This window comes from Copadichromis virginalis, linkage group LG8, assembly GCF_057382275.1.
Source record: "Copadichromis virginalis isolate Kocher_CV1m ecotype Utaka linkage group LG8, C_Virginalis_male_GT1.1, whole genome shotgun sequence".
Taxonomy (NCBI): domain Eukaryota; kingdom Metazoa; phylum Chordata; class Actinopteri; order Cichliformes; family Cichlidae; genus Copadichromis; species Copadichromis virginalis.
In genome coordinates this window covers 29,556,292-29,584,289 of record NC_140625.1, presented here as the reverse complement: position 1 = coordinate 29,584,289, position 27,998 = coordinate 29,556,292, and the positions used below count along the sequence as shown (strand labels likewise).

General features: G+C 41.0%; 2 protein-coding genes across 9 annotated transcripts in view; one reads left to right on the top strand and one right to left on the bottom strand.

The window, feature by feature from the left end:
• baiap2b (BAR/IMD domain containing adaptor protein 2b) overlaps window positions 1–3,269 on the top strand; it is a 71,680-nt gene extending 68,411 nt beyond the window's left edge. For 5 of the 7 annotated variants that reach the window (XM_085467030.1, XM_085467029.1, XM_085467028.1 and 2 more), the window contains one exon: window positions 31–3,269. In XM_085467030.1, coding sequence (XP_085323156.1) covers window positions 31–175 — 145 coding nt within the window. In that variant the 3' untranslated portion in view covers window positions 176–3,269. The remainder of the gene's footprint in view (window positions 1–30) is intronic. The other 2 variants (XM_085467036.1, XM_085467035.1) reach the window with 1 other exon arrangement.
• A 5,687-nt stretch (window positions 3,270–8,956) lies between these two features.
• Window positions 8,957–27,998, bottom strand: part of aatkb (apoptosis-associated tyrosine kinase b) — a 70,541-nt gene continuing 51,499 nt past the window's right edge. For both annotated transcript variants that reach the window (XM_085467012.1, XM_085467013.1), the window contains 11 exons: window positions 21,271–21,350; window positions 20,482–20,600; window positions 19,116–19,203; window positions 18,039–18,172; window positions 16,192–16,276; window positions 15,747–15,868; window positions 15,090–15,239; window positions 10,841–14,372; window positions 10,609–10,732; window positions 10,271–10,477; window positions 8,957–9,747 (listed from right to left, as the gene is read on the bottom strand). In XM_085467012.1, coding sequence (XP_085323138.1) covers window positions 9,719–9,747; window positions 10,271–10,477; window positions 10,609–10,732; window positions 10,841–14,372; window positions 15,090–15,239; window positions 15,747–15,868; window positions 16,192–16,276; window positions 18,039–18,172; window positions 19,116–19,203; window positions 20,482–20,600; window positions 21,271–21,350 — 4,670 coding nt within the window. In that variant the 3' untranslated portion in view covers window positions 8,957–9,718. The remainder of the gene's footprint in view (window positions 9,748–10,270; window positions 10,478–10,608; window positions 10,733–10,840; window positions 14,373–15,089; window positions 15,240–15,746; window positions 15,869–16,191; window positions 16,277–18,038; window positions 18,173–19,115; window positions 19,204–20,481; window positions 20,601–21,270; window positions 21,351–27,998) is intronic.

The window sequence follows — 27,998 nt, the reverse complement described above, 5'->3', positions numbered from 1 at the left end:
CACAATCCCTTTTGCTCTTTTTCTTCCTAGCGATGATCCACCAGGCGAGCCGGATGTGGAGGCCCCGGCCAAACCGCCCCTCTCCGACGATGAGGATGAAATCGAGGAGGACCACCTTGATGAAGCTCACTATGATTCCTTGGAGAAGACTTCCAGTCCTCCAGGGGACTTCTGAGCTTTCTTTCAATGTAAACCAGCTGTAGGTGGATCACTGGTGCACAATTTCACCCTCAACCCTAAACTGGAAGGCTCTGATTTACCCTCGGTATTACAATAATGCTACAAAATGAAAAGAATGAAATATAATCAGCAGATAAAGTGCACTACAACATGTCACGGCAACAGTAATCTCTGTAATCGCCCGGAGAAAATGTAAATAAATACTAGGATTGACTTTATATTTAACCACGTAGCAAGGAAGCCACATTCAAAAGTTACAAAAATGAAAGATGAGGTTTTCCTGTTGATTGGTGACTTTGGTAAAGTGGCATTTTAGATGAGCAGCAGTGGAGCTGATTCACTTTTGTAAAGGTTTTAAAGCCTACAAGGAGCATGTGGTGTATAAAAAGAAGAATGAGAGCAGATGTTTACTCGTGTGGCTCATGTGGTTCATTTTAAAGTCAGAATTGTTGCCTCTTGTATCGTATCGTTACCCAAAGACTAAAGCCTAGCTCCATGTAGACTCACAGGATCATTAGCCGGTCATTTAAAATGCAGCTCCTCCCCTCTTGCCTTGTCAATGAAAGGGCTTTAAAATTGCTAAGCTTTACACCATGCTGGGGGACTCACCTTTGAGCCTCACCTCTCAATACTGCCTTTTCACCTGGCAAGAGCACCTCATGCTTGTCAAACAGTCCAGTGTTTGCACCATAAGAAACGTCTTATTCAGAGACCGATGATCTTAAAGCACGACGGCAGAAAAAAAAGTACTGAAACACATCAGAAAGGTAGATTATATGGAAAAAGATATCTGTAGAATACGTTTGTGCTGATAGCATCACAACTGATAAGCACACTACTCGTAGTACTGTACCTTCAACTAATTCTGTACTCACAGGAAATCTTTTATCTTTCTGCAGTACTAGAGATAAGCAGCCGTGCAGGCGTTTGTACCTACACTTAATAATGAATTTCACTGCTTCTCAGATTCATGTTTGATTGTTATTGTTCGTAGTGAACAAGCACTTTATAAGATCTTCTTAAAGCAACATGTTCAGCTGAGATTTAATTCAGTAACACAATCAACAGGAGAAACTTTGTAATTGCATGTTGTTTATCTAGTTTAAGGTAATCGTTGACAGGCAAACAGGGTCACGCTAACGTAGGTTGTGTTGGTTGCACTGAGGTCATTAAGATGTGCTCGTTTCGGTGTCTGTGGTTTACTTGTTTAAGAATTTAAAATACATTTAAATCTTAGATTTAAGTGGGGGTGTAATAATAACTTGATAAAGTACTGAAAACTACATTTAGAAAAATCACACCATCCCTCTGCTTTTCCCACTTATTGAGTTATTGATTATTTTTCATTAGCATGAACAATTATTTGATTGCAGTAAGTGTCATGGTTCTTACTGATAATAATGATATTCTAGGGTCCAGTGTGGGTACCTGCTCAGGTTAGGTTTGGTTTACCTTCATGTTGGAATAGCAAACTGGAAAACAGGTTTGAACTACTTAACTGCTGGATATATATCTAGGGGGAAGGACCCACATCAGGAATTATGCAAAATTTCAGGTCTCAACTTTTTTGAAAATTATTATTCAGAAAATTATTCCAGGATGTGAAAGTTGTTTTTAAAATTTTTGTCCTCGCATCTTTCAAGCATGTGTTTCTCAAAATTATATCCAAAATTTGTGAAAGGCTCATTTTCAAAATAGGACATTTTGAAAGTTTCATATTTATCTGAGTATTTTAATATATCTTAATGGAATTTTAAAATATCTCCATAAATATAAAAAATTACCTCTTTAAAAATATTTCAGTGGATGAGGGTCATTCACTGAAATATCTTTTAAAGAAAACCAATAACACAAGAGACCTGAAATTTTAATTCCTATTAATAAGTGATGAACTGACATAAAAATACTTTTTTTTTCTTAGCCTTCAGAGAACCAGATTTCTTTTAAGTTGTTGATGAATTTCATCAGTAAATTTTAGTTAACAGGACTATGAGGTGAATTCCTATTCACAATAATAAAAATTAAGACTTTGAGATTTGACAAGAAACAAATTTGAATGTAACTGGTTTTAAACCCGATTTAAGCAACAATTGCAAGTCTGATTTATTTGTTTTTATACTTTTCATATTAGCAGAGCAGAATTAGCCTCAGTACTTTCCGCCCTTATTAAAGCACCCGTACCTCCAATGTAGTGAACGACGGAGCTTGTTATTACACATGGATGTAATCCATGTGTAATAACACATCGAAACTATCATGCACCTTATTGTATGTGCATGCAAAACATGTATCCACCACTAGATGGCAATAAAACTCGACTTCCTCACCTGGATTTAGACGGTTAGAAAGGAAAAAGAGATTTTCTTTAAGGCTATTTTTAAAGTTTCTAGAATTTTTCACACATATTTTCCCCAAAGTCAGCTGGTATTCAGCTGTATATGTCTGAGGATATTTCCAAAAAACTCCATTGTTTTATATTAATTATGAGGAAAAATCAAATTCTGGATTCTGCAGAGATCATGCTAGTACCTTCTCATTATATCAGAGTACTTGTGTAGTACAGAGGTACATATATATCCATAATGATTCACCTGCATTGGGTGATTCAGTTATTCACTCTGTTTTGTGCTCTGACCTGCTATGATAATCATTTTTAATTGTCTTTCTAAGGAAACTGTTCTTAATTATTGAGATCAATTCATGAAAAACTTCACTTCACTTCAACTATATGCTTTATTGTTCTTATAATATATTTGATAGTTAAAATTATCAAGTCTTCATACACTTATAGTGCTGTCTTCAGTTTCCCTATAGTTAATACAAAATTACACGGGATGTTTTGGAAATATCTGCATTATTTATTATTAGATGATCCCACATGTCCCAGCTCATTTTACAGTTATGTTTCAGGGGGAGATATAAGAAATTAGCTGAAAACTATGTGACTCAGAAATATGGAAACCAATAAAACCTACGTTAATGTAACATAAGGAGTACTGTACTGGCAGTCTACACTATAATGATGTGAGTTGATGGTAAACAAATTGTTTGTTTTTTAGTTTAATTCTGACAATAAAGAATCAAGTATTTAACAATATTGTGCAGTGTTTTTTTTTATCTGTTATAATGCTCAAAAATTTAACCCTGAGAAACTTTAAAATTGATCTGTTACACTTTTCCTCATTAATTTTAAAGGTGGTCAAAGTTTTAGCACAGAATAAGATAAATAAGGATAGCTGTAAACACACAAAGCTCGACTGGTACTCTTCAGCAATAAAAACATGGAGCTGGAACTGAGCATAACAGGCTCCCTTTAACATGCTGTCCTCAGTGAGTTGCATGACACAGAGTGTAAAGATGATGAGAATGTACCATGCATCGACTTCACCCTTCCACCTGACAACAACAGCATCGTTTCTCTGGATATTCTGCTGGGATATCCTGAGTCATCCTGCATGCAGGCGACATGCTACACCTGATAAATCCCATTTTTATTCCTGGCACATTATCTCAGATGGGTTGTAACCTTTTGGTTACACAGAGTCATCTGATGCCATTATGATTCACTTAGAAGAAAACACAGTTTGAAGAACAATAGTGCTGGTAGAGTAAAACCTTTAAAACTTAAACGATAGAGGTTGAGAGATTAAAACTTTACTACTTTTTATTTGATGTCCTAAAGCAGGAGTGTCGAACTCCAGGCCTTGAGGGCTGGTGTCCTGCAGGCTTTAGATCTCACCCTGGGTCAACACACCTGAATCACATGATTAGTTCATTACCAGGTTTCTGGAGAACTTCAAGACATGTTGAGGATGTAATTTAGCCATTTAAATCAGCTGTTTTGGATCAAGGACACATCTAAAACCTGCAGGACACCGGCCCTCGAGGCCTGGATTTTGACACCTGTGTCCTAAAGGAATCCACTTGTTTGAAATATAAAATTCTTTATGGAAAAACACAGAGTTTAGTTTCAGATCGTCTTCCTGTGAGTTTAAGGACAAATGGAAATGGGTGTTGGATTTGACACTCACCAAGAAGTTTCTTCATATATTGGCTTGCCTTCGTGACCCTTCTACCTGATCCTCTGCCTTTCTTCTAACCCAGCTTATATTGAATTTTTACTTACTGTAAAAAATTGCCCAAATTGAAGTCCTGTAAGAGAACTATAATGCTAAAATGTTTTGAAAAAATAACATCGATTATCTGAAAAGTTTGTTTGGGTAAAATACAATGTTTCCTGTGCCCGAGGAAGTTCACAAGCAACCTGAAAACATATCAATCTTCTGTATTTTTACATTCCTGTTAAGTTGATATAATATACGGTACGTTTATACTATAGAAGACTTTACACACCATGTGACTGGAATTTGGTGGCTTAATAGGTTTTGAGTGCAAAAATGGTTCCCATTGCACCTTTTAACACAGACAACGAAGATGAGAGACTGTTTTGTTTTATACATGGATTTAAAAATGAAGTTTTAAAAACTTATATTTAATATCAGAGTTCTTCAGTATTTGTTGGTTGTCCAAAATGAATCTAAGGACTCTTTAAATTTTACATCTGAACTCTTTAACAACTCTGTAAGATTTTAGAGTCTACATGTGTAAATAAATTAATTGATTTAAAAACACGTAAAAAAATGGCCAATATATTTAACATGTGTAAACCAGATTTTATTTGTAATTGATAGAAGGTACAGAAAGTAACGATGTGACCAGGTCATTGTTGGGGCACACATTATGACAGTATCTCAACCAAAGCTTCTCCCGCACGTTTGCGCCTTTGGTTCAAGGCCAGTGAGCTTCCTGTCTGTCCTCACAATGGGGTGAAAACATACACAGCATCTCTTTGGCAACAATAAACATAAGAGATTTTTTAAACCTTCCCTCCCTCACAGATACAGTACAGCAATACTCTAAAAAGTATTTTTGTTGAGATACAAAAATATTACGGACAGCCATCTAGATGTTTCTATGCTAAACTGTTACAGAATATTAAAGCCTTGGAAGGCAAACAAACATTTAAGACACCGAGCATCTTTCAAAGGTGGAATCAAACTTTTCCATCCAGCAAACACACCAACCCATCAGTCTTTCTCACAGTTTTACAAACAGAGCAAAGCATGACAGCATTTTCTTATCATCATGACATCAGCCCTCTGTGGCCTTTCAACAAGCTGATCAGACCAGTTAGGCTTATTATAAATTAGAGTCTCACTTAACAACAATGAGGCTCAAAGGGATTCATTTTGTGTGATAATGATTTTGAACAGTCTTTTCCTGTTAGTCTGAAAAAAGTCCAACAGTTCAACTTCTAATCCTAGAATTATTGTACAAATCTGCTCCAAACAAGTTGTTCCAAACATAACATGATGGGTAAATGGTCAGAAACAGAGAAATACTGGATCTATAATGTGCTGATTTACAAACACAAAAATCACATTTGTTCAGACAAACCTCAGTGCAGACAAAAACCGGACAGTATTTAAATGTTGTTGGGTAACTTGAGATGTTAGCGTGCAGGGATGGGCAATATGATGGTACACACCAATGAAAAAATGTTTCTACCGCGGTATCTGTTACTGCTTTTCCACCAATGTGGCATTCCTGGCAGTTCTGCCTTGGAGTCTTTTGAGAACCATTGTGACAGGTTTGACAGCGTTGTGGTTTTTCCACTCTACCATGCCTTTCTTTGGAGACAGATATTTATTTGGAGGGTGAAGGTATGAAAAGCAGCTAGGCCCCTAAACTCCTGTATTGAGATGGAGTTACAGTGGGGCAAAAAAGTATTTAGTCAGCCACCGATTGTGCAAGTTCCCCCACTTAAAATGATGACAGAGGTCAGTAATTTGCACCAGAGGTACACTTCAACTGTGAGAGACAGAATGTGAAAAAAAAATCCATGAATCCACATGGTAGGATTTGTAAAGAATTTATTCGTAAATCAGGGTGGAAAATAAGTATTTGGTCACCTCAAACAAGGAAAATCTCTGGCTCTCACAGACCTGTAACGTCTTCTGTAAGAAGCTTTTCTGTCCCCCACTCGTTACCTGTATGAATGGCACCTGTTTGAACTCATCATCTGTATAAAAGACACCTGTCCACAGCCTCAAACAGTCAGACTCCAAACTCCGCCATGGCCAAGACCAAAGAGCTTTCGAAGGACACCAGGAAAAGTATTGTAGACCTGCACCAGACTGGGAAGAGTGAATCTACAATAGGCAAGCAGCTTGGTGTGAAAAAATCAACTGTGGGAGCAATCATCAGAAAATGGAAGACATACAAGACCACTGATAATCTCCCTCGATCTGGGGCTCCACGCAAGATCTCATCCCGTGGGGTCAAAATGATCATGAGAACGGTGAGCAAAGATCCCAGAACCACACGGGGGGACCTGGTGAATGACCTGCAGAGAGCTGGGACCAAAGTAACAAAGGTCACCATCAGTAACACACTACAACGGCAGGGAATCAAATCCCGCAGTGCCAGACGTGTTCCACTGCTGAAGCCAGTGCATGTCCAGGCCCGTCTGAAGTTTGCCAGAGAGCACATGGATGATACAGCAGAGGATTGGGAGAATGTCATGTGGTCAGATGAAACCAAAGTAGAACTTTTTGGTATAAACTCAACTCGTCGTGTTTGGAGGAAGAAGAATACTGAGTTGCATCCCAAGAACACCATACCTACTGTGAAGCATGGGGGTGGAAACATCATGCTATGGGGCTGTTTTTCTGCCAAGGGGACAGGACGACTGATCCGTGTTAAGGACAGAATGAATGGGGCCATGTATCGTGAGATTTTGAGCCAAAACCTCCTTCCATCAGTGAGAACTTTGAAGATGAAACGAGGCTGGGTCTTCCAACATGACAATGATCCAAAACACACCGCCCGGGCAACAAAGGAGTGGCTCCGTAAGAAGCATTTGAAAGTCCTGGAGTGGCCTAGCCAGTCTCCAGACCTCAACCCCATAGAAAATCTGTGGCGGGAGTTGAAAGTCCGTGTTGCTCGGCGACAGCCCCAAAACATCACTGCTCTCGAGAAGATCTGCATGGAGGAATGGGCCAAAATACCAGCTACTGTGTGTGCAAACCTGGTAAAGACCTATAGTAAACGTTTGACCTCTGTTATTGCCAACAAAGGTTATGTTACAAAGTATTGAGTTGTATTTTTGTTATTGACCAAATACTTATTTTCCACCCTGATTTACGAATAAATTCTTTACAAATCCTACCATGTGGATTCATGGATTTTTTTTTCACATTCTGTCTCTCACAGTTGACGTGTACCTCTGGTGCAAATTACTGACCTCTGTCATCATTTTAGGTGGGGGAACTTGCACAATCGGTGGCTGACTAAATACTTTTTTGCCCCACTGTATTTATCCATCCATCCACCCATCCATCCATGTCCACTTATTTAAAGTTTTGTAATGGTGGCAGCAAGCAAAGGTATTCAAGTTGTCCTTCTCCACAGCATCACTTTCAGTTTGGACTGGGGAATCCTGAGACCTTCCCAGGTCAGGTGAGATCTGTCCATTGGATTCTGGGTCTAGCCTGGTGTCACCTCTCAGTTGAGTGTGCCTGAAAGAAGTTCCCAGGCGATCCCCTAACCGGATATCCAAATGACCTCAACCACATCTTTAAAGCTGAACAAAGATACCCTGCAGAGGAAACGTGTCCACTTGTATTCCCTACCTTAATCTTCCGGTCATTACCTTGATACATGACCAAGGATGAGGGTTGGAACATAGACTCTTAAATAAAAAAACTTCTCTCTTCACCACAACAGCCCAGTACAACACCCACATCACTGCTGATGTTTAACGAATCCATCTCATCCTCCACTTCCTGATAATTAGAGAATGAACCATAACTCACACTTAGAGGTGCTGACACTCATCCCAGCTGTTTTACACTCAGTTGAGGGGTGAAGGTCATGCAGTGACCTTGAGTTAATAAAAGCAAAACAAAAAATGCAACAATACCAAAAATCTATCTTTAGAGGCCCAAACCATTTTTGTGCCAAGCTGGACTCGTGCTTATTAAGGCTGTAAAGCTGAATTTTTTATACATGGGAGTTTATGGGAACTGACTCCAGCCTCAAGTGGCCATGATAGGAACTGTGGTTTTTGGTACATTCCCCTCCCATGACCACTGACACCAGCAGGCCCAGCAGTTTTCTGTTACTAAACAATTACTTTTATTAATACTGTGAACCAACACTGTGTCGGTGGAAAAGGGATATATGCCTTCAGTACCTCCGTAGGCTGCACTACATCTTCTCGCATGTCAGTGAGTATTATTGCTCTCTAGCAATGTTGGATTAACAGTATCTTTGCATCAATGTGATGAAGTGCCTTGATTTGTCAGGCATCTGCTGGTTAACCAAAACAGACATTTTGTCTATATTTTTGAGCTGAAGATCCAGTACACGCACATCATGATAAAATATTACATTATATTGCCCACCCCTACTGGCTTACATCACTGTTAGGTTCAGTCGATGTCAGTTTTAATGACCTGTGTACCTGCCTTAAAAATAAAAACACTTTCCTTTTGTTTCTTAGCCGTAAATTCTTGTAAATGTGAAACCATGCATTGCTATATTATAAGAAACTTTCATAAGACTTCAGCCTGAAATGACCTCTGTACTTCTTCCCATTATAGTCACAATGTTGTGTCTGATGCTTACAGTAAAGAGGAGTTGGCTGCGATTGTGGTGCTGGCGCCCAGTTTGGTAAATTGAGTGATGTTTGTGTAAAACAGTACAGTCGCGGTCCTGATGTGACAATGAAAAAAGTCACAAATAATTATTAGGTTGTCAAGGTTGCTCAGCTGTTTCCTCAAAAAACAGAAAACATCCTGTAAGCAGACAGCCATTAGGATCCCCTGCGCTTCCATCTTTCACACGAGCACGTCTCTGAATGATCCCAAATACTGACATTATATTACTTGCGATACTTTAAAGATTCTTTTTGATATTCATTATTAATACAGGTAAAACCATTTCCTAAAAAGTATAAAGTCTGCGGAGCTGTACAGTCTTGTTCAAAGTGCTGATCCTTTGTTGAAAAGTCAGAAAGTTGACATTGTGTCTTTTACTCAGCAACAGTTTAGCAGTCCTCTTTCTTTAAAGTCCAGGTGGCTCCACACTCTTATGAATGCTCCCCATGACGAATTAGAAAGTGAAAGATGTGGCAAATGTAACGCTTTTCAAAGGTCTGTCCTTCCACATTGTTTCTTTAATCCCAAAAAAATATGTAGATTCAACATACAAGTTCCCCCTGGTTCCTTAAACTCATCATACATACCGTATATATTAATATTCTTGAAATATTATATATTAACAATTCTCTTTTCAGTATTCTAAACAGCTTAGGCCAGACCTACATGGTGGTGAGACGGACCTTTCAAAAGTGTCCACAGGCGGTGAGAGGCACTGTCTTGTGTTTCTAAAACCTGACGTTAAAAATGAAATCAGTAGTCATGCTAGTAGACCGAGTTGTTGTCACAAAGAGGCAGTAAATATCCACAGCTTCTTATTCTTTGTCTCCATCTTCACTGCTTCCTGCAGAAACACAATGAGACAGAAAGGATTAATGTACATCACCCATTTTTACAGGCCACTGGGCATCTTTATCCCCAAAACATTGGCACATATCAAAGACATTTGGCAAGAGTGTATTTTCTCATTATTATGGCAATTCAGCTTTTGGCAATATGCTGCAGCCAACAATTGCATCTTTAATGGGCCAGGTTCCCAGACTGGGTTTAAGTCTAACACAGCAGAAAGATGCATTTTAGTTTTATTCTTTATTTGTCAGCGATCATGCACAAAAACTGTGATCTCATAAGATGCAGCTACTAGCCAGTTTCCATCTGACATCTCTGGGAAGAAAAAATACAGAGTGTAAAACCTTCATATCAACACGTTTACTGCAACGTTTTCATAAAACCTATTGAAATAAAGCTGAAAGTCCACATGATGATTGATTTTAAAATTCGCTGTGATAGTTTACAGAGGCAAAATTAGATATGTATATCCATTGTTAAAAATATGAGTTTCTCGTGAGTTTGCAGAAGTGACCTACCTCCTGCAGATTCCATATCAGAGTCTGAGATGTGAGTGATGGAGAACCGGGAAACGCTGGAGGGAGAGACGGTAAAGCGGGAATACTGCACGGCTGGTTTAGTGTCTGGGGTTGTGGTGATGGAACGGGGTGGAGGGGATTCAGATGCAGCTGAGGATGTTGGCAGTGGGAGTAGGGGGAAGTCATCTTCCCACTCAAAACCCGCACCTGAGTGAAAACAGCAAAGGGGAGGAAGTAATAGTTTGATATCTTAACATGAGAAAGTCTTCAGTGTGCTAATACATTGTGTGTAATCATATTCACATTTGCACATTTGAAAGTAAAAGAATAATACATACTCTCCTCCGAAATGTTCCCGTCTGAAGAGTCATCTGAGGCATTAACCCTTTCTTGGGGTTTGGTTCGAGAACCTTCTGCTCCTAAAGGAAAGCCATGCTCGGCGAGCTCTTTAGTTGGGCTTTCCTAGCAGTTGTGATATTAAAAGAGTCAGTGAGTGGACCAGAATAAACATTATTGATGTGCCATTAATAGAGCCAATATTAAGGCTAATCTTCCCTCTTTGACACTCACCTGGTCAAACAGATACACGGTAACATCGTCAAAAAAAGACACTGTTTTCTTCTTGTGTTCGAGCTCCTCCTCCAGGTTCTCCTCAGTGAGCAATGCTGGCATCTTGAGCAGGCTTCGCAGTTTATGGGCCTCGCTGTTGTCGCTCACCACAATAGGCACTGGGTGGCACTCTTCCTCACTCTCTTCCCCTCCGCTCTGTTCCTGCATATTGTAGCTTTGCAGCTCCTCGTCCGACTCGTCGCTGTCATCGGTATCGCCGTCCTCCTCGTCGGCCTCCTCCCCGTCGGCCGGAGATGCTCTGCCCTCTGTTGCACGGAGCGGAGGCGGTGGGGTGGATGGAGGTGGAGGGGAGGAAGAGGAAAATCGTCTGGTGTTTGAGGTTTGTTGCAAAGCTACCTCATCTTTGGGTAAGGTGTGTTTCATTTCACTGGATATGCCTGATGGCCGGTTCTGAACCATCTCGGTTGCTGCCTCCTCTGAAGTTTCTGAAGTTTGAGCAGAGTCTTTTATGTCATCTGCTTCCTCCTTATCTAAATTTACGTTGGTGGCACAATCTCCATTCAGGGCACCAAGAGCTTCTTCCATGGCCCCCACCACCTCAGCTGCCCAGTCTCCCAAGGATGAGCTCTCTTCCTGTGATGGCCATTCATCCAGTCCTCCCTCAGTATCAGAAGGCTCTGGAGGAAGTCCTAAAGTCTCATCTTCGCAACAGTCCTCTGTCAAGTACTCCTCAATCTCTGGTGCAGGAGAGAATTCTGTTGTGTCTGTTACTGTTTGTTTCGTTTCAAGTTTTATGTCCTTGTTCACTACAACATCCTTTAGTTCTTCCTCTCTATCATTTTTCCTTTTTGCAGCTTTCTTTTCCTGCATGTTTGGTTCTTTTGCAATGTTTTGCTCATCTGTTTTCCCCATCTGGAGTTCCTCTCCCTCATGCCGAGTCTGCTTTTCATTCTCATAGTCTGAAAAGTAGGCAGAGTCTCTGTATGGCGTCTTATCGCTCAAGGGTAACAGAATTTGGTCATCTGCCTGTGATGCTTCTAGTGCCAAATCTTCACCCATCGATGACTCACCCTCTGTGGGCACCACTTTAGGTTCAATTCCCTCTTCCTCCAGGACTTCTTCCTCCTCCAGGCTGGCATCAAGAGCAGGTTTTCCTAAAGGTTGTTCACGAGGTTCATGAGGTTCTTTGGGAACAAACTCGGGGCTCTCATTATTTTCGGTGTCATAGCCGCTGTCCATAGCTTTAGGTGAGCTGGAAGGGTGGGATGACGCAGGGCTGGAGCCTTCACAAGACCCAGCTGCAGACGGCAGATCCATGGAATCCATGGAATCGGGTGTTCCTACCTGCTTTTGTAGCAACTTGAAGGCGGGAGAAGCATTCAGCTCACTGGACTCATCAGCGAAGATGCCTGAAGTAACATCAGTTATATCGTCTGTGATGTCTTCCTCTTCGTCATCGTCACTGCAGTCGAGTATGTCAGCAAGGCTTACATTGGAATCTTCACGGTCAACACCACTGTCACTGGTGTGACTCATCTCTGACTGTGGATCTGTCACCGCCACCATCACATGCGTGTTATCATCAGGAGGTGGAGTGGCTTGAGTGGCTTTTGTCATTGTTAGAGTCACCTCTTCTTTTCTAGGCTCTGGCAGTTTCTGTATGATTTCCTTAATAACGTCCTCCCTCTTCTCTTTAGCTTGGACATCATCAGTTGTAAGATCGACATACTGTTCTCCACAGTCCACAGATTTGGCCACGATGGGACCTCCTGGAGCTGGTGATAAATTGATCATCTCTTCATTGCTTGGCATGTCAATGACTTTATCTCTGTAGTTAGTGTGACTGTAGAGCTGACAAAAGCTTGTGTTTCGAACAAGCAAGCCAGTGAGTGGGTCAACAAAGTGCGAGTGGCAGCACTCTCCAGATGTTGGCACCTGAGTCTCACCTTCATGGCACATGTAAATGTAGGCATTGCAGTTTTCCGAGGGCACCACCATAGCATGATGTTTACTCAAACTAAGGCAGGCACTATTATCTTTGACCTGGTGTGGCTCAAGATAATCGATGGGTTTGGGTAGAGAGTGAAAGGCCAGGCTGTGTCCTTCTGGCCAGGAGTCCTCGATGTCTGTACTCGGCATTGTATAATGGAAATCGGCGTAGGTGTCCTGTCGGCAACTATGGCTTGCCCGTCTCTGGTGACCGGCACTGCTGTGGCGGTGCTTCGAAGGCCAAGTATTGCACGTGTGTCTCTCAACAAATATGTCCTCATCTTCCTCTTCTGAGTCACTGTCTCTGTGTCCGATGAAGAGAGCCCCCTGAGTCTCCATGTTTATACTGACAGAGTTACTGTTGTGTCTTGTGTGGCTGGGCATAGTCTTCCTCAGGGAACCCATCATGTCATAATAACCTCCAGTGACATTCTTTCCTATAATGGACATCTGACTTGTGTCCAGGTATGTGTCTCTGTAAGCCTGCTGAGATGGACTGTTTATAGAATGGGATATCACTAGTGGGTTCTCCAACTCCCCCAAAGCCTGACGCAGGCTTCTTGAGCCCCAGCTTTCCTGATGATGCTCTCTGGAGAGCTCACCTCCGATCAGATAGTGATCTATTCCCAAAGGTGGTGAGTGGTCAAAATAATAGCCCCCATCTCGATCTTTATAGGACACATAGTGACTAGACTCCCAGGGTCGTAGGGGGCTGTTATCTGACACTTGACCTAAAAGGGGTTCCATTGTCAGGGAGATGGCGGGACTTGAGTCATTAGAGTCATACATGTCAGATTTATGGATGTCAGCTGACCAATAAGGACCCATAGTTTTAGCCTGTGATGGGCAGGCCATGCACTCACCCGAGTCTGCGCTCCCAGTCAGGAAGCTCCCACTGCTGCCCTGGTAGTCTGGGCTGTATGAGACCATGGTGTAGTCTGGATCAATGTTACAGTCTACTGGTTCCTCAATGCGAATGTAGTATTCACTGTTTACTGAGGGGCTATGGGCACTGAGGACAGGAAGTACACCTGGAGCGTGTAGATGTTTAGGTTGATAGTAGGAAGGAGAAACTCCATGGCTCAGGCTTTCCATGGGACAGCCTCCCACAATGCCTCCAGGTGGGTAAAATGCTTCCTGACAATGATGGTTTACCTGACCTAAGGTACTAGACGTGTCTGGGGCTCTGTATGACTGGTCTGCCCTGGCTTGCTCCCACTTGTACTCAAAGTTCAGGCCGTGGCTGGTTTCAGTGACTGTTAGTATGTCATCTCCAGACTCTGAGTGGTAGCCATCACCAGTAGAAAATGGTTCTAAGAGTGGGAAAGATGAGGTGGTTGATGAGGGGTGGTCCCGTGACATCGCTGAGGCACCACGCTGACTGTTGAATCCAGTATTGGGACGCAGGGAGTTCCAGCGTCTCTCAAAGTCCTCTTCGGCCTCGCTGGCCCCCTTGGCACATAGGTAGCTGAGCAGCAAGTGAACTTCCTCTGCGGTTGGCCTCTGATCAGGCTGCAGCCAGCAGAACTGCATCACCTCATACCTGTAGACCCAAAACACAAGGCACAAAGAAAGAAAGAAAAGTTTAATTAAAATTAAATGAAAGTAGGTGGGTGATAATGAAGTAATTAAATATATAAAAAACTCAAATACGTAAAATCAGAAAATAATATTGCAAAATCTAATATGCAACATAATCCAAACCAAAAAATCAATATATACACGTGCCATAACTGAGGCATGGAGCTGCACCAAAGCCCAGTATGGAAGTAAAAAGTTACTGCGATGTTCATTGTGAACTGTGAATCATACAAGGCTACAGCAACAGAGTCCAAGAATAGTGCAACAACAAAAGAATAACAATTGGAAGTTCATTAAACCTCCTCCTGAAAGGGATTTACTTGTGTTGCTTTATGTGTTGTGTTTTGTGGGGCGATCGTGGCTCAAGAGTTGGGAGTTCGCCTTGTAATCGGAAGGTTGCCGGTTCGAGCCCCGGCTTGGACAGTCTCGGTCGTTGTGTCCTTGGGCAAGACACTTCACCCGTTGCTTACTGGTGGTGGTCAGAGGGCCCGGTGGCGCCAGTGTCCGGCAGCCTCGCCTCTGTCAGTACGCCCCAGGGTGGCTGTGGCTACAATGTAGCTGCCATCACCAGTGTGTGAATGACAGGTTGTGCAAAGTGCTTTGAGGTCCTTAGGGACTAGGAAAGTGCTATACAAATACAGGCCATTTACCATTTTTGCTGCATTTATGTGTGACTCACCAGCGTTCAGCGAGGGGTACTTTGAGCAGCGGTTTGGGCAGTCGCAGCTGCTGCTCCCTAACAGTGTAGGTCAGCACTTGTCTGTCAGAATAGTGTCTGTAGGGCTGGTTTCCCAGCTCGAACAGCTCCCACATAGTCACCCCAAGAGACCTGAGACACAGGACAAGATTAAATATATCTTATTAGTGACTTCATGTACATTTCATGTATACATTTCTTATAATCCTGCAGTAACGTCCATCCTTTTACCTACTGTTAAAAACTTACAACTATATAAGCGTTTGTTAGTGTATTAATATTATAAAAGCTCCTGTGTGTTTCATTCTTTATAACTTATATCCATGGAGTTAGAGCTGGCGATTTCACGTCTTACAAACTGTTCAAAAAGTAATAGAGAATTACAATAATATTATCATAATATATATTTGGCCTAAAACTTCAAAATTTAAATCTTATTCAACAGAATGCAATATAATCATTTTGTTTTAGACTTCTGGGAGTGACGACACGCTGGTGACATCCTCAGTAAGTTTGGAGCTAACTTAAGGATTGTTTTAGGTAACTTGGTACAGTATTTAAAATGATGGTTAAGGGCTATACATGATGTCAGCGATCGTCCTCACAAAATACAAAAGATCATTTGTATTGATCAGATACCAGATGTTGCTGTGTTTGGTCTGGTCTGCCACCAGCAGGTTTCCGTGCACCTCGTCCACCAGCTCTGGAGCGATCCAGCGCAGGGGCACGTACATCTGGTCTGATGTCACATAGTAATCGTCCTGAAACGAGGGTCAGGTAAATTGTTAAGTTGCAGAAATATGACAAAAACAAATTCAAACTAAATGACCTGCTGGACAATTTAGCCTTTTCTGATATAATGCTAAAAAGTGAAAAGAACGTTCTTATAACCCTGCAGAAATTCACTCGACTGTGATTAATGTAAACTTAGAACCATTTGGGAACTGACTATTTATATAACGAGCTTGCTTTTTTGTTGCCTGCTAGTGATGAATACAGAATATATTTTCAAACTTTACAAAGAGCAACAGGACCAGTTTGTTGTTTGCTGATCTTTTTCACATTTAACACACTGGTTGTGTACCTTGTACTTTGTGTGGGCCAGACCATAATCTCCGATCTTCACTGAGACATCAGCCGTCAACAAGCAGTTTCTTAAAGCCAGGTCACTGGAGAGGGGGGTAAACAGCTGTTATGTCTCTCTAACATTAGCAAACACAAAACAACAAGACTAGAACATTTTTATCAATGTACAAAAATGCTTAGAAGTCCTGCAAACAACAGCATTTAGTCCTGTGTTTTCACAGTAGGCTAAAAATAAACAAAACAAATTAAGTAAATTTTACTAAAATGAAATAAAATATACAGGAAATGCCTTGCCGTAAGTGCCCAACAGGACAAGAGTAATTACTTGTATTGTTTATGTCATTTAAAGCTTCAGGTACTTCTTATTTTGCATTTGAAATATGAATCTATACTATTATAGGTAAACTTATCCACCATGATTTAAAGTCATGACTTGAATACTTTAAGTATGTTTTGATGATAAAACCAGGTGTACTGTTGTAGGAATACAACTTTTTCTTTTTTTGAGTATGAAGTGAAATGAAAACTAGATAAAATAACAATAAATTATTGGAAAAAATACAAAAACTGGAGTCCTGGAGAGGAGGGATCACCGCCTGCAACAAAATCACTGATGCTGGAGTCTTTAGGGAGCACTCAGGCAGCACCAGGATATTGTTTCAGGAAGCGACCGAGAGGCAAAAGGCTAATCTCAAATTCAGAGCGAGATATCTGTAATACTTAGTAGAAAAATCTCATTGAAATAAAAAAAAAAAATCTTTTTGAATAGAGCACAGCAGACAGAAAAATAACACACACACACACACAAATATGAAAAACGGTTAATAAAGCTGGATTTTCAAGAAGTTTGAAGGACATGTTTGAGGAGGGCTTTTGATTCATTCAACTGAAAGCAGATCAAGCTTGGGTTAAGCATTCACTGAACGTTAACCGATTTAAATGAATGGACACGTGTGAGGTAGTTTGGAGGCTTCAGCAGTAATACTCTACAAATAAACCGCATTAGATGACTGCATCTTGTCTGTTAGTAAAGCCATCCGGTGTTCTCACTGAACAGCAATGACTGAAATCTGTTATCAGTATTGAAGAACAGTAAGTTATGATATACAGGCTCACTGCTGTAGATCACAGAGACGATAACCTTATGGCTAAAATCAAAGGCGTCCTTTAATTCTACTATCCAAGAAACCAGATGAGTCAGATGGTGACTCTTAAATTAATGATCGTTATCAGGGCAAAAACCTGAGTATCTGTTGGACACCAAAAGAGTGGTAGTCGGGTCACTTTGTGCAAATATTCTCTGCAAGCTTTCAAAACTTTTTGGCAGCATTTCACCAACGGGTAGAAATGTTTTTGAACATGTGCGACTGCTCTTCTAACTTCTGCATTTCCCAAAGAAGTTCTCTTTTCCAGGCCACCAGGGTAAATACAAATTAATAACTTTGACCACCTTCTGGTAAAAATTCGTTTTAGAAATATGTACGAGAGCTAGTCCTAGCCGATGTCTTTCTAACACAATACGTTGACGATTTGGAAATAAAGTCATAGCAGTCTGGACCGTTTTAAAATATTTAAAAAATACAGGCATTTACGAGAGTCACACCTTTTGGTCTGCATTTTGAAAGTCTCTGGTTAAGATCAGACTGAAGGTGAGTCGGGGCCTGTGCTGGGGCAGAACTGAGGCATACAAAAAACTAACTGCTTCAGCTAAAAGAGGACTGATGATATAGAATAATTGTGTTATTTATAGGGTAAACAGAGGTAAACAGAGACTGCCTGCTTGACTGAACAGCATCAGTGACAGCAGTCGGATTTCTCAGGCTTAAGTCTGAAACGACTCTTTACCTGTGCGTGAAGTTGTGTTTGTGCAGGTGCAGGAGGCCTGAGGAAATGTCACAGGCCATCCTTTGAAGAATCAGGGGCTCTGGGCTCATGGTTTCAGAGGTTCTGCAGCTTCTGAGGTAACCCTTCACATCCCCCTGCACATGAAAGAGAGCTATAAAACATCTGTATGACCACTGGAGGGCAGTCTTACTATTTTACTGCGTCGTCTTTGTCCAGTCATGTAAACTTTGATTGGTGTCAGAAACCGGAACATTGCACAGGAGAAGACCAGACGAACTAGCAAATTTGTTGTCTTCACTTTTCTTTATGGAAATGGATAATTAGAGATTTTAGGGATGAGCCGAGAAATCCGGCCATCTGAGTGAATTAAGCTTCTCTTTGGACTAAATATCATCTTCTTGGCAGTCTTCATTCTAGTTTGTCTTAAAGCTTTAGACTGTTTGGAGTCTACATAATAAATAACAAGTTTGATGCTAATAATTGCAAAGTTTCCTCTAAGTTAGATCTGAATGGGATGTTTTTGGTTTAGCTTTTGCTAACATTTCCACACTCGACCTCGCCTTATAAGAGGAACTACCCACCTGCACTTAACCTACAGTGGGAATAAAAATAAAAGATGAGAAGTGGCAGGAGGCTCTTGGTTTTACTATTATTCACTATAAATATCTGTGTGTAATCTACTAAACCAATCACGGTGAAGGATTCTGGGAAGTGGTTGGAGTGGCACAAGTGTAAATTGACTCACTTTAAGCTTGTCTGCCAAATACTTACAGCAGCTGCCAAGAAGGATTTTATTAGACAGTTAATATAACATTCTACAATGACAAATTACTAAAATGCTTTCAATCAGTTGAAGTACTACAGAATTTGGATTAAAGTCAACAGTCAAAAAAGTTGTCAAGGACATTAATAAACTAATGTTAAACACGGTGATTTTATTAAAATATTAAACCCTTTAAATTAAACTGGGATCGTCAAAATAAAATCCCCAGTTGAGATTTGGTATTGTATTTTTTTTTTCATACAATGATTTAAAGAGTGTCTCTGTGCACCTGTCTCATGGCTTTGAATACTCACCAGTGGACAAAACTCCAGCACCAGCAGGTAGGGAGTGATCTCAGTGCACTGGGCCAGACACTGCAGCAGAGCAGGATGCTGGAGGGCACTGGAGAGCAGAAGAGAACAGGATCTCAGCATGCACATATTATGTATCACCTTTAAACACGAGTATATGTTTTAGTATTACATGGGTATAAATACTTTTGGTATTGAGATATGGTTGATATATTTGAGTATTCAAGAAAATATTAGACAACCACGCTGAGACACCATCCATCTTAATTTAACAAGTACTGTTTTGTGGTAATATCATTTATTTTTCATTCTTCATACTCTGCTTTTATTTTTTCCATTTAACCTTAAAGTACATTTAAAGTGTTTTTTCTTTTACTCTGATTCGATTTTAACCTTGATCTGCATTTTATTCTTGCACATGTACCAGGCATACATTTATTCTAACTTATTATTCTTATGATACTCTCTATGCACCGATCACCTTTAACAACTTTAATGCAATCCATCGAGAGGTCTGTCATTATTATACTTTTACAAGCTTGTATGTGTTACTGTTATTTCCGCTGAGAAGATTTTAACCTATGTTAACGACAAAGGGGCAAAATAACAGCAACACGTTAGAATATAAACACCGTGACCTCAGTCTGATTTTTTTTTCCAACAAAAATGGAAAAAGTATAAAATTTTTAAAAGAAGAGTTTATGACAGAGTTATTGTATTGGCTTTACATTGCATTTGTATTCCCAAGGAAGTATAAAGTATAATTTGCCCAGATAATGCCTGAATCCCTCTGCAGGGATAAATAAAGGATTAATTATTAGGATGAATAATTATATATTACAGTATTTATTAAGTATATTTAAAGACATGCATCCTTAGTTTTAACTAAAATATTTGACTGATTGTGATTGGAAAACAAAAGCATGATGCTATACATAAAAGTTACAGAAAAGCAAGTAAAAGCAAGTTTCATAGATCCTGGGAAGCTGACCCGTCAGTATTTTATAAGTTTATCTCAAGTTTTGAACATAAAACATTTGCAGATGTCTGCCTCAAACACCCGGAAGGGTGACAAGAAAGAGAATTGAGAGAAACCAGGAGCAAACGACAAACAAAAATGGACTAAAACGTCAGGACAGAGGACACAAAAATGACAAAGACATGAGAGATGCTCAGGGCTCAGGGGTGGCTCAGGTTTACCTGATCCAGCTTCAGTTAAGGAGACTTTATTAAAATGTAGACTGGACATATGTAAGCACTACTTCTGCCCTTTCAATCAGTACTTTTAGACTGTAGATTTTACATGTACTGCTTAAATTGTCCATGTAAGAATAAACTACAGACACATGTGAGGGAGGTGAAGGTGTACCGGTAAGGCTGTGCTTCTTCCAGGAAGTGCATCTGGTCCTGTACGCTGGCACTGGCTTTGAGTTCCTTGACCACCACTTGGGTGGTGTTCAGGCCTGCGTTCACCTCCCCCAGAAGAACCTGAAACAAGTAGAGACAAATGCATACAGGGGAAAGCACACAGACAGGATGGCCACGTTCACATAAGCAAACACATTAAACATGCAATGGGAGTACCATTACACAAAGACAGACAAAACGAGATGAAGCAGGCATGCGGGAGTTCAGCAGTGCAGATAATACGCACAAACAGATGGACATACCCAGTGACGGTGCACAAGGATGAGGAGGGTGGATGAATATTCATGAGTGAACAGTATGAATAAGAAAAGGAGGAGAAGCAGACAAAGAAGCAGAAGGGGGAAACGAGAGAGAATGACAACAACATGTTATCTGGTTGTAAAAACATGTTAACACACCAGAAGGTTTAGGCTGCAAGGAGGGCTATTACTTTGAAAATTTAGCAGCGTAAAATTTGTTCTCAAGGCCTAAGTCTATCACTTTGGGAACAAGCTGACATCAAAGGCGAGAGGATCGGGCTGGCATTACACACTCAGACATTTCAGGTAACGCAGCGTGTCGGACATTTTTAACCGACTCCCGCTCCGAGCAGGAGCCGGGATCACAGCAAAGACTAACAGCCATGATGTGAGTCTCAACGATGCTGCGTTTCATCTACCCGGCAGGGAGCGACAGATTTGAAATTACCAGCAGGTTTTTATGAAGATTGAGGTTTCTGAAGTGGGCTCACCTTCCCAAACCAGCCATTCCCAATCTCTTTCAGGTAGAGAAGACTGTGGCGGCTGAGATCTGTTGATTTCAGGAGTTGGACTGAATAAGACAGAGAAAAAGAGAAAAGATGTAACAGAGATTGGTGAGTGTCAATCAAAAGCCTTTGAACTGAAGTCATGGTCACTCACAGCACTAAACATTTTGCATGTTTTTGTCCATTTTCTACAAATTTCTTTGCGTTATCGTCAACGATTTAAACTATTTAAACCGCGCTCATTGAGAAAAAATGAAAGTACAAGTGATGAATTGCAGCTGTCCTTGTGGAAAGTTGGTGTCAGTGGTAACATTTAATTTCTTTAACTAAAAAAACAAGATTGTCACTGATATGTAAAATGAATCCACCTGTAAGTGGCATAAATTATTTGTACACACGTTAAAGTTTCAACTCCCCCATTTCAACTGCACATGCATATTCCATGTGTGCAGTTTACATAATTTTGACACACTAAACATACTAAAACTAATAATCTTAATGTTATATGTATTTGTCAGTCAGATGGGTCAAGTAAAGTAAAATCCACTAAACACAAATCATTTCCAAAAATACAATCGGTTCTTCTTCACTGGACAGTACATACGATATATTGGATCAAAAGTACATTATCATTAGAATGTAATGCAATGTAAACATTTAATGTTCCATTATCACGCAACAAAATCATGATGGCACTGATGGATTTCACCACTCAAACGGGGCTCGGACAGAAGGAGTGCTTATCGACTATATGAAAATGGAGGGAAACCAAATGCCGAAAAAAGTTTAAGTGTTCATTAAACAATTATAAATAGAAGAAGAGTGCACGTCTTACACTTGAATGCCTTTTTAAAAAGGTTTTCAACTTAAAAAAGATTAATATTTAATTAAAGTAGTATTTAAAAGCTTCTGAAAGACGTCTTACACCTGGAAGCACTGAATAAAATGTTCTTAATTTAAACATTTCTTAACATCTGCAAGTTCAAAAAAACATCTGCATTTGCTGGGGTTCCTGTTTTTTCTTTTTTTAATAGTTTACCCCACTTTAATGCATTTTATTGTTTTATTAGTTCATCATAAGTTTATTAACCTCTCTAAAACATCTATGCGAGAGCTCCTCTGAGCCTGGGACAATTTCCCAAAGAACAAAAAGAGATCTTTTATCTTACCACGATCACATTTCTTGATCTTTTTTATTCTCTCTGCCTGTTTCATCATAATACAGATGAAATGGATTATTCTTTAATAATAAAAGATTTCCTGGTTTTACTACTTTCTATTATAATGACTGGACTTAAACCTGAAACATATACCAAAAGACTAATATGTACAACATGAAGAAATGATATGACGCAACGCACCAGATCCAGGTTGTTAAGTAGCCACTGAAGGGTCCATCCTCTGTTCAGTCGATTGCTGTTAACCGCCTCTAAAGCTAAACATCCGCACATGCCAGTGGATGCTGCCCATTGTTGCCCAGACAAAGCAAACTCTGCCCCTAAGTGTTATTCTCTACCGAGCCGTCTCTGTCACCGGTCTGTGTGGCGGTCCTCCAGCTCACCGGTGCATCGCTCTCAGCATCCCCCGATGACCCGCGTCCTTCCTGCTTGCTGAACATGCCCAACCGCCCCATCCTGTCCCAGCTCCACCGAATGAAACAGACTGAGGGTAGAATCTCCTCCTCTCCCCTCACCATCTATCTCTTTCTTTCACTCTGTGTCTCCCACGATGGAACTTGGATTCTGGGCGTAGAGGCAGACAGACAGATCTTTGTGGTGCTATCTTCCCCCCTCCAGACTGCGACACAGTCCAGTCACTGTGTGGAGGCCATATTGGGCACCCCTGTCCCCTTCCCCTGACTGGTCATTCCTTACACCCACTTACACTCTTGCTGGGCCATAACAGAATAGCCACTATTGTCTTTTTGCTTAGGGCAGCATGGCACCAGTTAGGACCAGTCAGCAACACTGGAGCCATTATCTGTGAGCTCCATGACATAAGAATGAACTGAGCTTTGGTGATAACTGTGGCATGCAATGAGTTCCACCTACACCCTCATGTTTACCACAAATATTCATAATTCTGACGGAACAATGAGAGAAAAGAAACTCTTAAAGACTATATTAAGCATTTGTTAACTTTCACATTGTCTCTGGCACCATGTTTGGTTTGTGTGCACGCTGCAATGACATTTGTAAGGTATAGTGGGGTATCTGTATATATATATATATGTAGGAGTATATATACTGTATGAGGGTGGATGTGAAATAATAGATTGAATTTTTCCTTAACATGTAAATGTTTACTCACAACAATGCAAAAGAAGCTGTAGCAGCATATGTTTGGTTGTCTTTGTATTATTCTACTAATACTAGATCTCTCTGTTCATGCATCCATGCACTCTTTATGAATTCATTTATTCCCAGGCCTTTCAGCCCTTAATTTAACCATCACGACTACGTTTCTAACCCTAACCTAATTCTAATCTTAACCCTAAGCCTAAAAGTTGTAAATTTCATGACATTTTAATCAGTCAATTGATCCAAAACTCTCACAAAGGTAGCCCTATGCATGTCAATGTAAGCTCGATTGTGTTTGGTCCTGTGTCCAAACACAATTGCTCAGAATAAGAACAGAAAAATATGCTCACAGAGTGCTTGAAATGAAAAAAACCCACATTACTGAGCTAAGTTCTGAGATCCTATTTATAAGTTAATTTCATTTGACAGCACTGACCGGCCCTTACTAAGATGCTGAGCATGTTGATAAGAATGCATCAGGCTCAAAAACCCCAGCAGCCGGGAAGCCTTTAGCGAGATGCACGTTGGCAAAATCAATCATGGCCAAATGGAATTCCCATTATCCCCTAACAGTCCAGTGCATCATGGCTCACTCTCTGCAGGTGCTGAGCTGTAGTGCTGTCCTTGGATAATCATTTAAAGCCAATTATGACGTTTAACCATCCTTTTTGTTTGGCTACAGACGACAGAGCAGCTATATGTTCTATATGAGATAAATAAGGATCATTTTGAGCTGTGAATCATGTAACTGTGCCGAGGCCAGCGATGAAAGAAGCGGGAAATGAGTAGAACATCTCCCTTTTTTTGCTTCAATTCCTCATTGTGTTTTTATGTGTGTGTGTAGTTGTTCTCATGTGTAATATGAGTGGGTGTGAGCTCCATTAGTCGTTACAGTGCAGCCTGCAATGCACAACAGCTGCATCAGGGCGGGTCCTTGAAACTGGGCTCTGGTCTGAGCCAAGCTCTCGCAATACCGGTGTCTCATTAGGAACTCCACTTATTCACACAGTCCAAGCACAGCCCCACAGCGCTGCAGGATGACAGAAGAGATGGGAATATTGGCTGAAATCCTCCTGCTTCAGCCCTCAGGAATTATCAGACATTAGAAATCTGAGACTCACACCAGCACGGTGTTGAAAGTAACGTCAGGAGCTTTCATTCTTGGAGCCCCTTCATTCGCTTCCTCAGTCATTTTGTGGCAGTCACTGCTCTTCCTTTGTAGTTTTTTCATGCTTTTTATTTGTTTTTGTAATTAAATGTTCTTCTTCTCTCTTTCTTTCTTTCTTTTATAGTTTTAATATTTTATCCTCATGAAAAAGCTTTCTAAACTGCGTTTGTAGGAAGATATACAGATAAGTTTGAAGTTGAAGTAGAAACGTTAGAGTAAAATGAGACCTGTTCTTGATGAAATGGCAGCAAATAACTGAAAACTAAAATTATGAGAAACGTGAGAAACATGAAATGGAGCGAGACGGATCATTTTCTTTACCTCATTTCCCTTAAAAACAAATACCCCAAATGATGTCACTGGGTGAGGCAGTCCTCAAGGTGCAGTAATGAATCCCTGACTGCCACTACAATACAAACCATATGGCTCCTATTATTTACAGAAGAAAAAACGCCTGCTTTAAAGGATCAGGTTCCAAAATCATAGGAAATAAGTAAGAGAGTGTTTTCTAACGCGCACAACGTTGTATACAAATGAATTTGGTTTTAATTGCCAAAGTTTTGCTTTTGATGCCATGAAACCAAATCTGCCTGTCTAGATCATAGACTGTATATAAAAGATGTTGGAAACTGTGATCAGGAACGTCTTTGAAACCAGATGTGACCAGGATCTACCTGACAAAAGAGCGACACTGCATGATCAGACCATAACAACTTGTCAATCACACGGCTAACGGGGACCACAATTTACAAAAAGCACATCTTGTTGAACTCAGAAAGCCTTGAAATGAGTGATTAACATAAAAACTCTTGAGGAAAGTGTTTGCTGAAGTCCTTTCCTGCAGGTTTCTATACAGTCCAAGCGATAACCTCTGGGGGCTGAAAAAGTCTGCCAACAAAGAAGTGCCAAAAACTGCAGCTCCTTCAGTGGCTGTTTGAGTCACTCTCCATGGACTCCTGTGATAAAACGCATTACAGCATTAAAAAGCAGGTTTACAGCCTGGTAGTAAAACACAGTTTTGTCTGTAGACCCTTTCCTCCCCCATATCAACCGTGCTGTGGGTAAACAGCTTTCAGAACCTATCCCCTGGCATGCCAGCAAGGCCTAAGTTTATGTGTGTGACCACTTTGTGTAGCTGAGCGGAGGCAGTGAAGTGGAACAAAACCACAGGTGACACTACGCTACTATGTCCATCTATTTTTTTCTGTAAGTAAAAATTGACCTGACTTTTCAGACCCGGGTTGCATCCATCTATCATTAAAGGTATATTGTGTAGGCATCATAAAGAATAAGAAACAGAATTCTTCCTTATTAAAATAAAATTACCCTTCAGGATTTTATTTTTTTATTCGACTACATTCAGACGTGAAACCGAGCAAACATTTACATTTCGGTGTATTTGTGCTTTGTTGCAGACCCGCGTTTGCGTGGGCTCGATCCACAAAGTCTCACCACACTCCAGTGCCATAAGTTTATCAGGCAGCATCAGCCCATTAACACACAACAAGGACCATTGTCACATACGAGCAAAAAGGAGAAAGAAAGCATCAGAGTGAGAGGGGAGAATTCTCACTGGGGTTTTGTGCTCTTGCATGCCTCACATACCAACAAACAGCAGTGTAGGCTGGTTGCCTGGACATTATTATACAACAGGCAGATGTTTGTGGGAGAGAGTGAAAGCTAAAGAGCACAGAGTTCATTCTGTAGGGACCTGCAGCGAGGGATTGTGGGATAGGTGGAGATCCAGCTGACCGAGGCTAGCGTAAGGGTGGTGTTCACTCCAGGGACAAATGTTGACGAATGCCAGACACACTAGTCTTCTCCATCTTATGTTACTCTCACACCCTTGATATGCACTTGAATGTGTTATGTTCTGGTACTTTTACTAAACTCCTGAAAGGTTTGCATCAGTTTGTAAATGACTGCACGCATAAATGACTAACCAATGATTGAAAATTGTCACAAGTGAAATTAGGATTGGATATTCTTTAAACTCTGGTTCATTTCACATCGTGCCTTCCAACAGCAGAGAAAAAGCACAAATCACTTTAAAGTTGATCCGTGGATTTCGGAGATTTACTCTGTGAGAAAACAGCAAAGGAAAATGGGAGGACCCTGTTTAACTGCTTCTCCTTTTTCAGAATCAGAATCAGAAGACTTTATTTATCCCCAAGGGGCAATTAACAAACAACAAAGTGACTGAAAGGTGAATAAATAACTATAAGTGACTAAAAGTGAATAAAGTGTCGGTAGTATAAGAAGAGTGTAGAGTAGTTTATGTTTATGGGTGTGGGAAATGTTCTTATCGGCTGGAGTTAAAAAGCAGAGTGGCTGAGGGGACAAAGGTGGCTCTCCTCCTCCTCTCTGTCCTGCAGGAAATGCATCGGAGGCGTCGCCCAGAGGGGAGCCATTGAAATGCGGGGTGAAGAATGTGAGAGGGGTCGTTGATGATTTTGGCTGCCTGTCTAAGAGCCTGTTGACTGAAAACCTGCCAGAGTTCTGACAGGTAGGCCAATGATTTTAGAGCACACTGATGCGGTGTGCTGCAGTCTGTTCCTGTATGAAGGCTGAGGGAGTGGAACCAGCAGCTGATGGAGGTCATGATGCTTTCCAGGAAGGCGTAGTAAAAAGTCATCATGATGGCTGTGCTGACTCCAAAGGAGTTGAGTTTCCTAAGGAGGTATAGCTGTTGGTGGCACCTCCTGAGAATCTCTCTGTGTTGGCAGAGAATTTCAGGAGGTTGTCAAAGATGGTTCCCAGGTATTTGTGCTCCTCAACTACCTCCACTGGCTTCCTGTGGATGGTGGTGGTGACTGAAGCAGCCAGATCCCTCTGCCTACTGGAGAATTCACCACCATCTCTTTGGTTTTGCTCACGTTCAATTCAAGTTGGAGCTGTCACACCACTCTACAAACTCCTGCAGAGTGGACCCGTGGTGTTGTGAGGGGCCTGACAGCAGTGACAGGAGAACTGAGTCGTCAGCATATTTAACCAGGTGACAGTTGGGCTGTGTGGATCTGCAGTCATCGGTGTAGAGGATGAAGAGAAGGGGGGAGAGCACACAGCCCTGGGGGGAGCCAGTGGAGGTGGAACGGAGACCGGAGAGAGTTGTTGACCCGAACTTTCTGAGTCCTGTTGGTCAAAAAGTCCAATATCCACAGGATTAGCTGCTCATCAGGTGAAATCGGGTGGAAAGTTTAAAGGCTGGAATATGAGGCTGCAGAGTGTTGAACGCTGATGAGAAA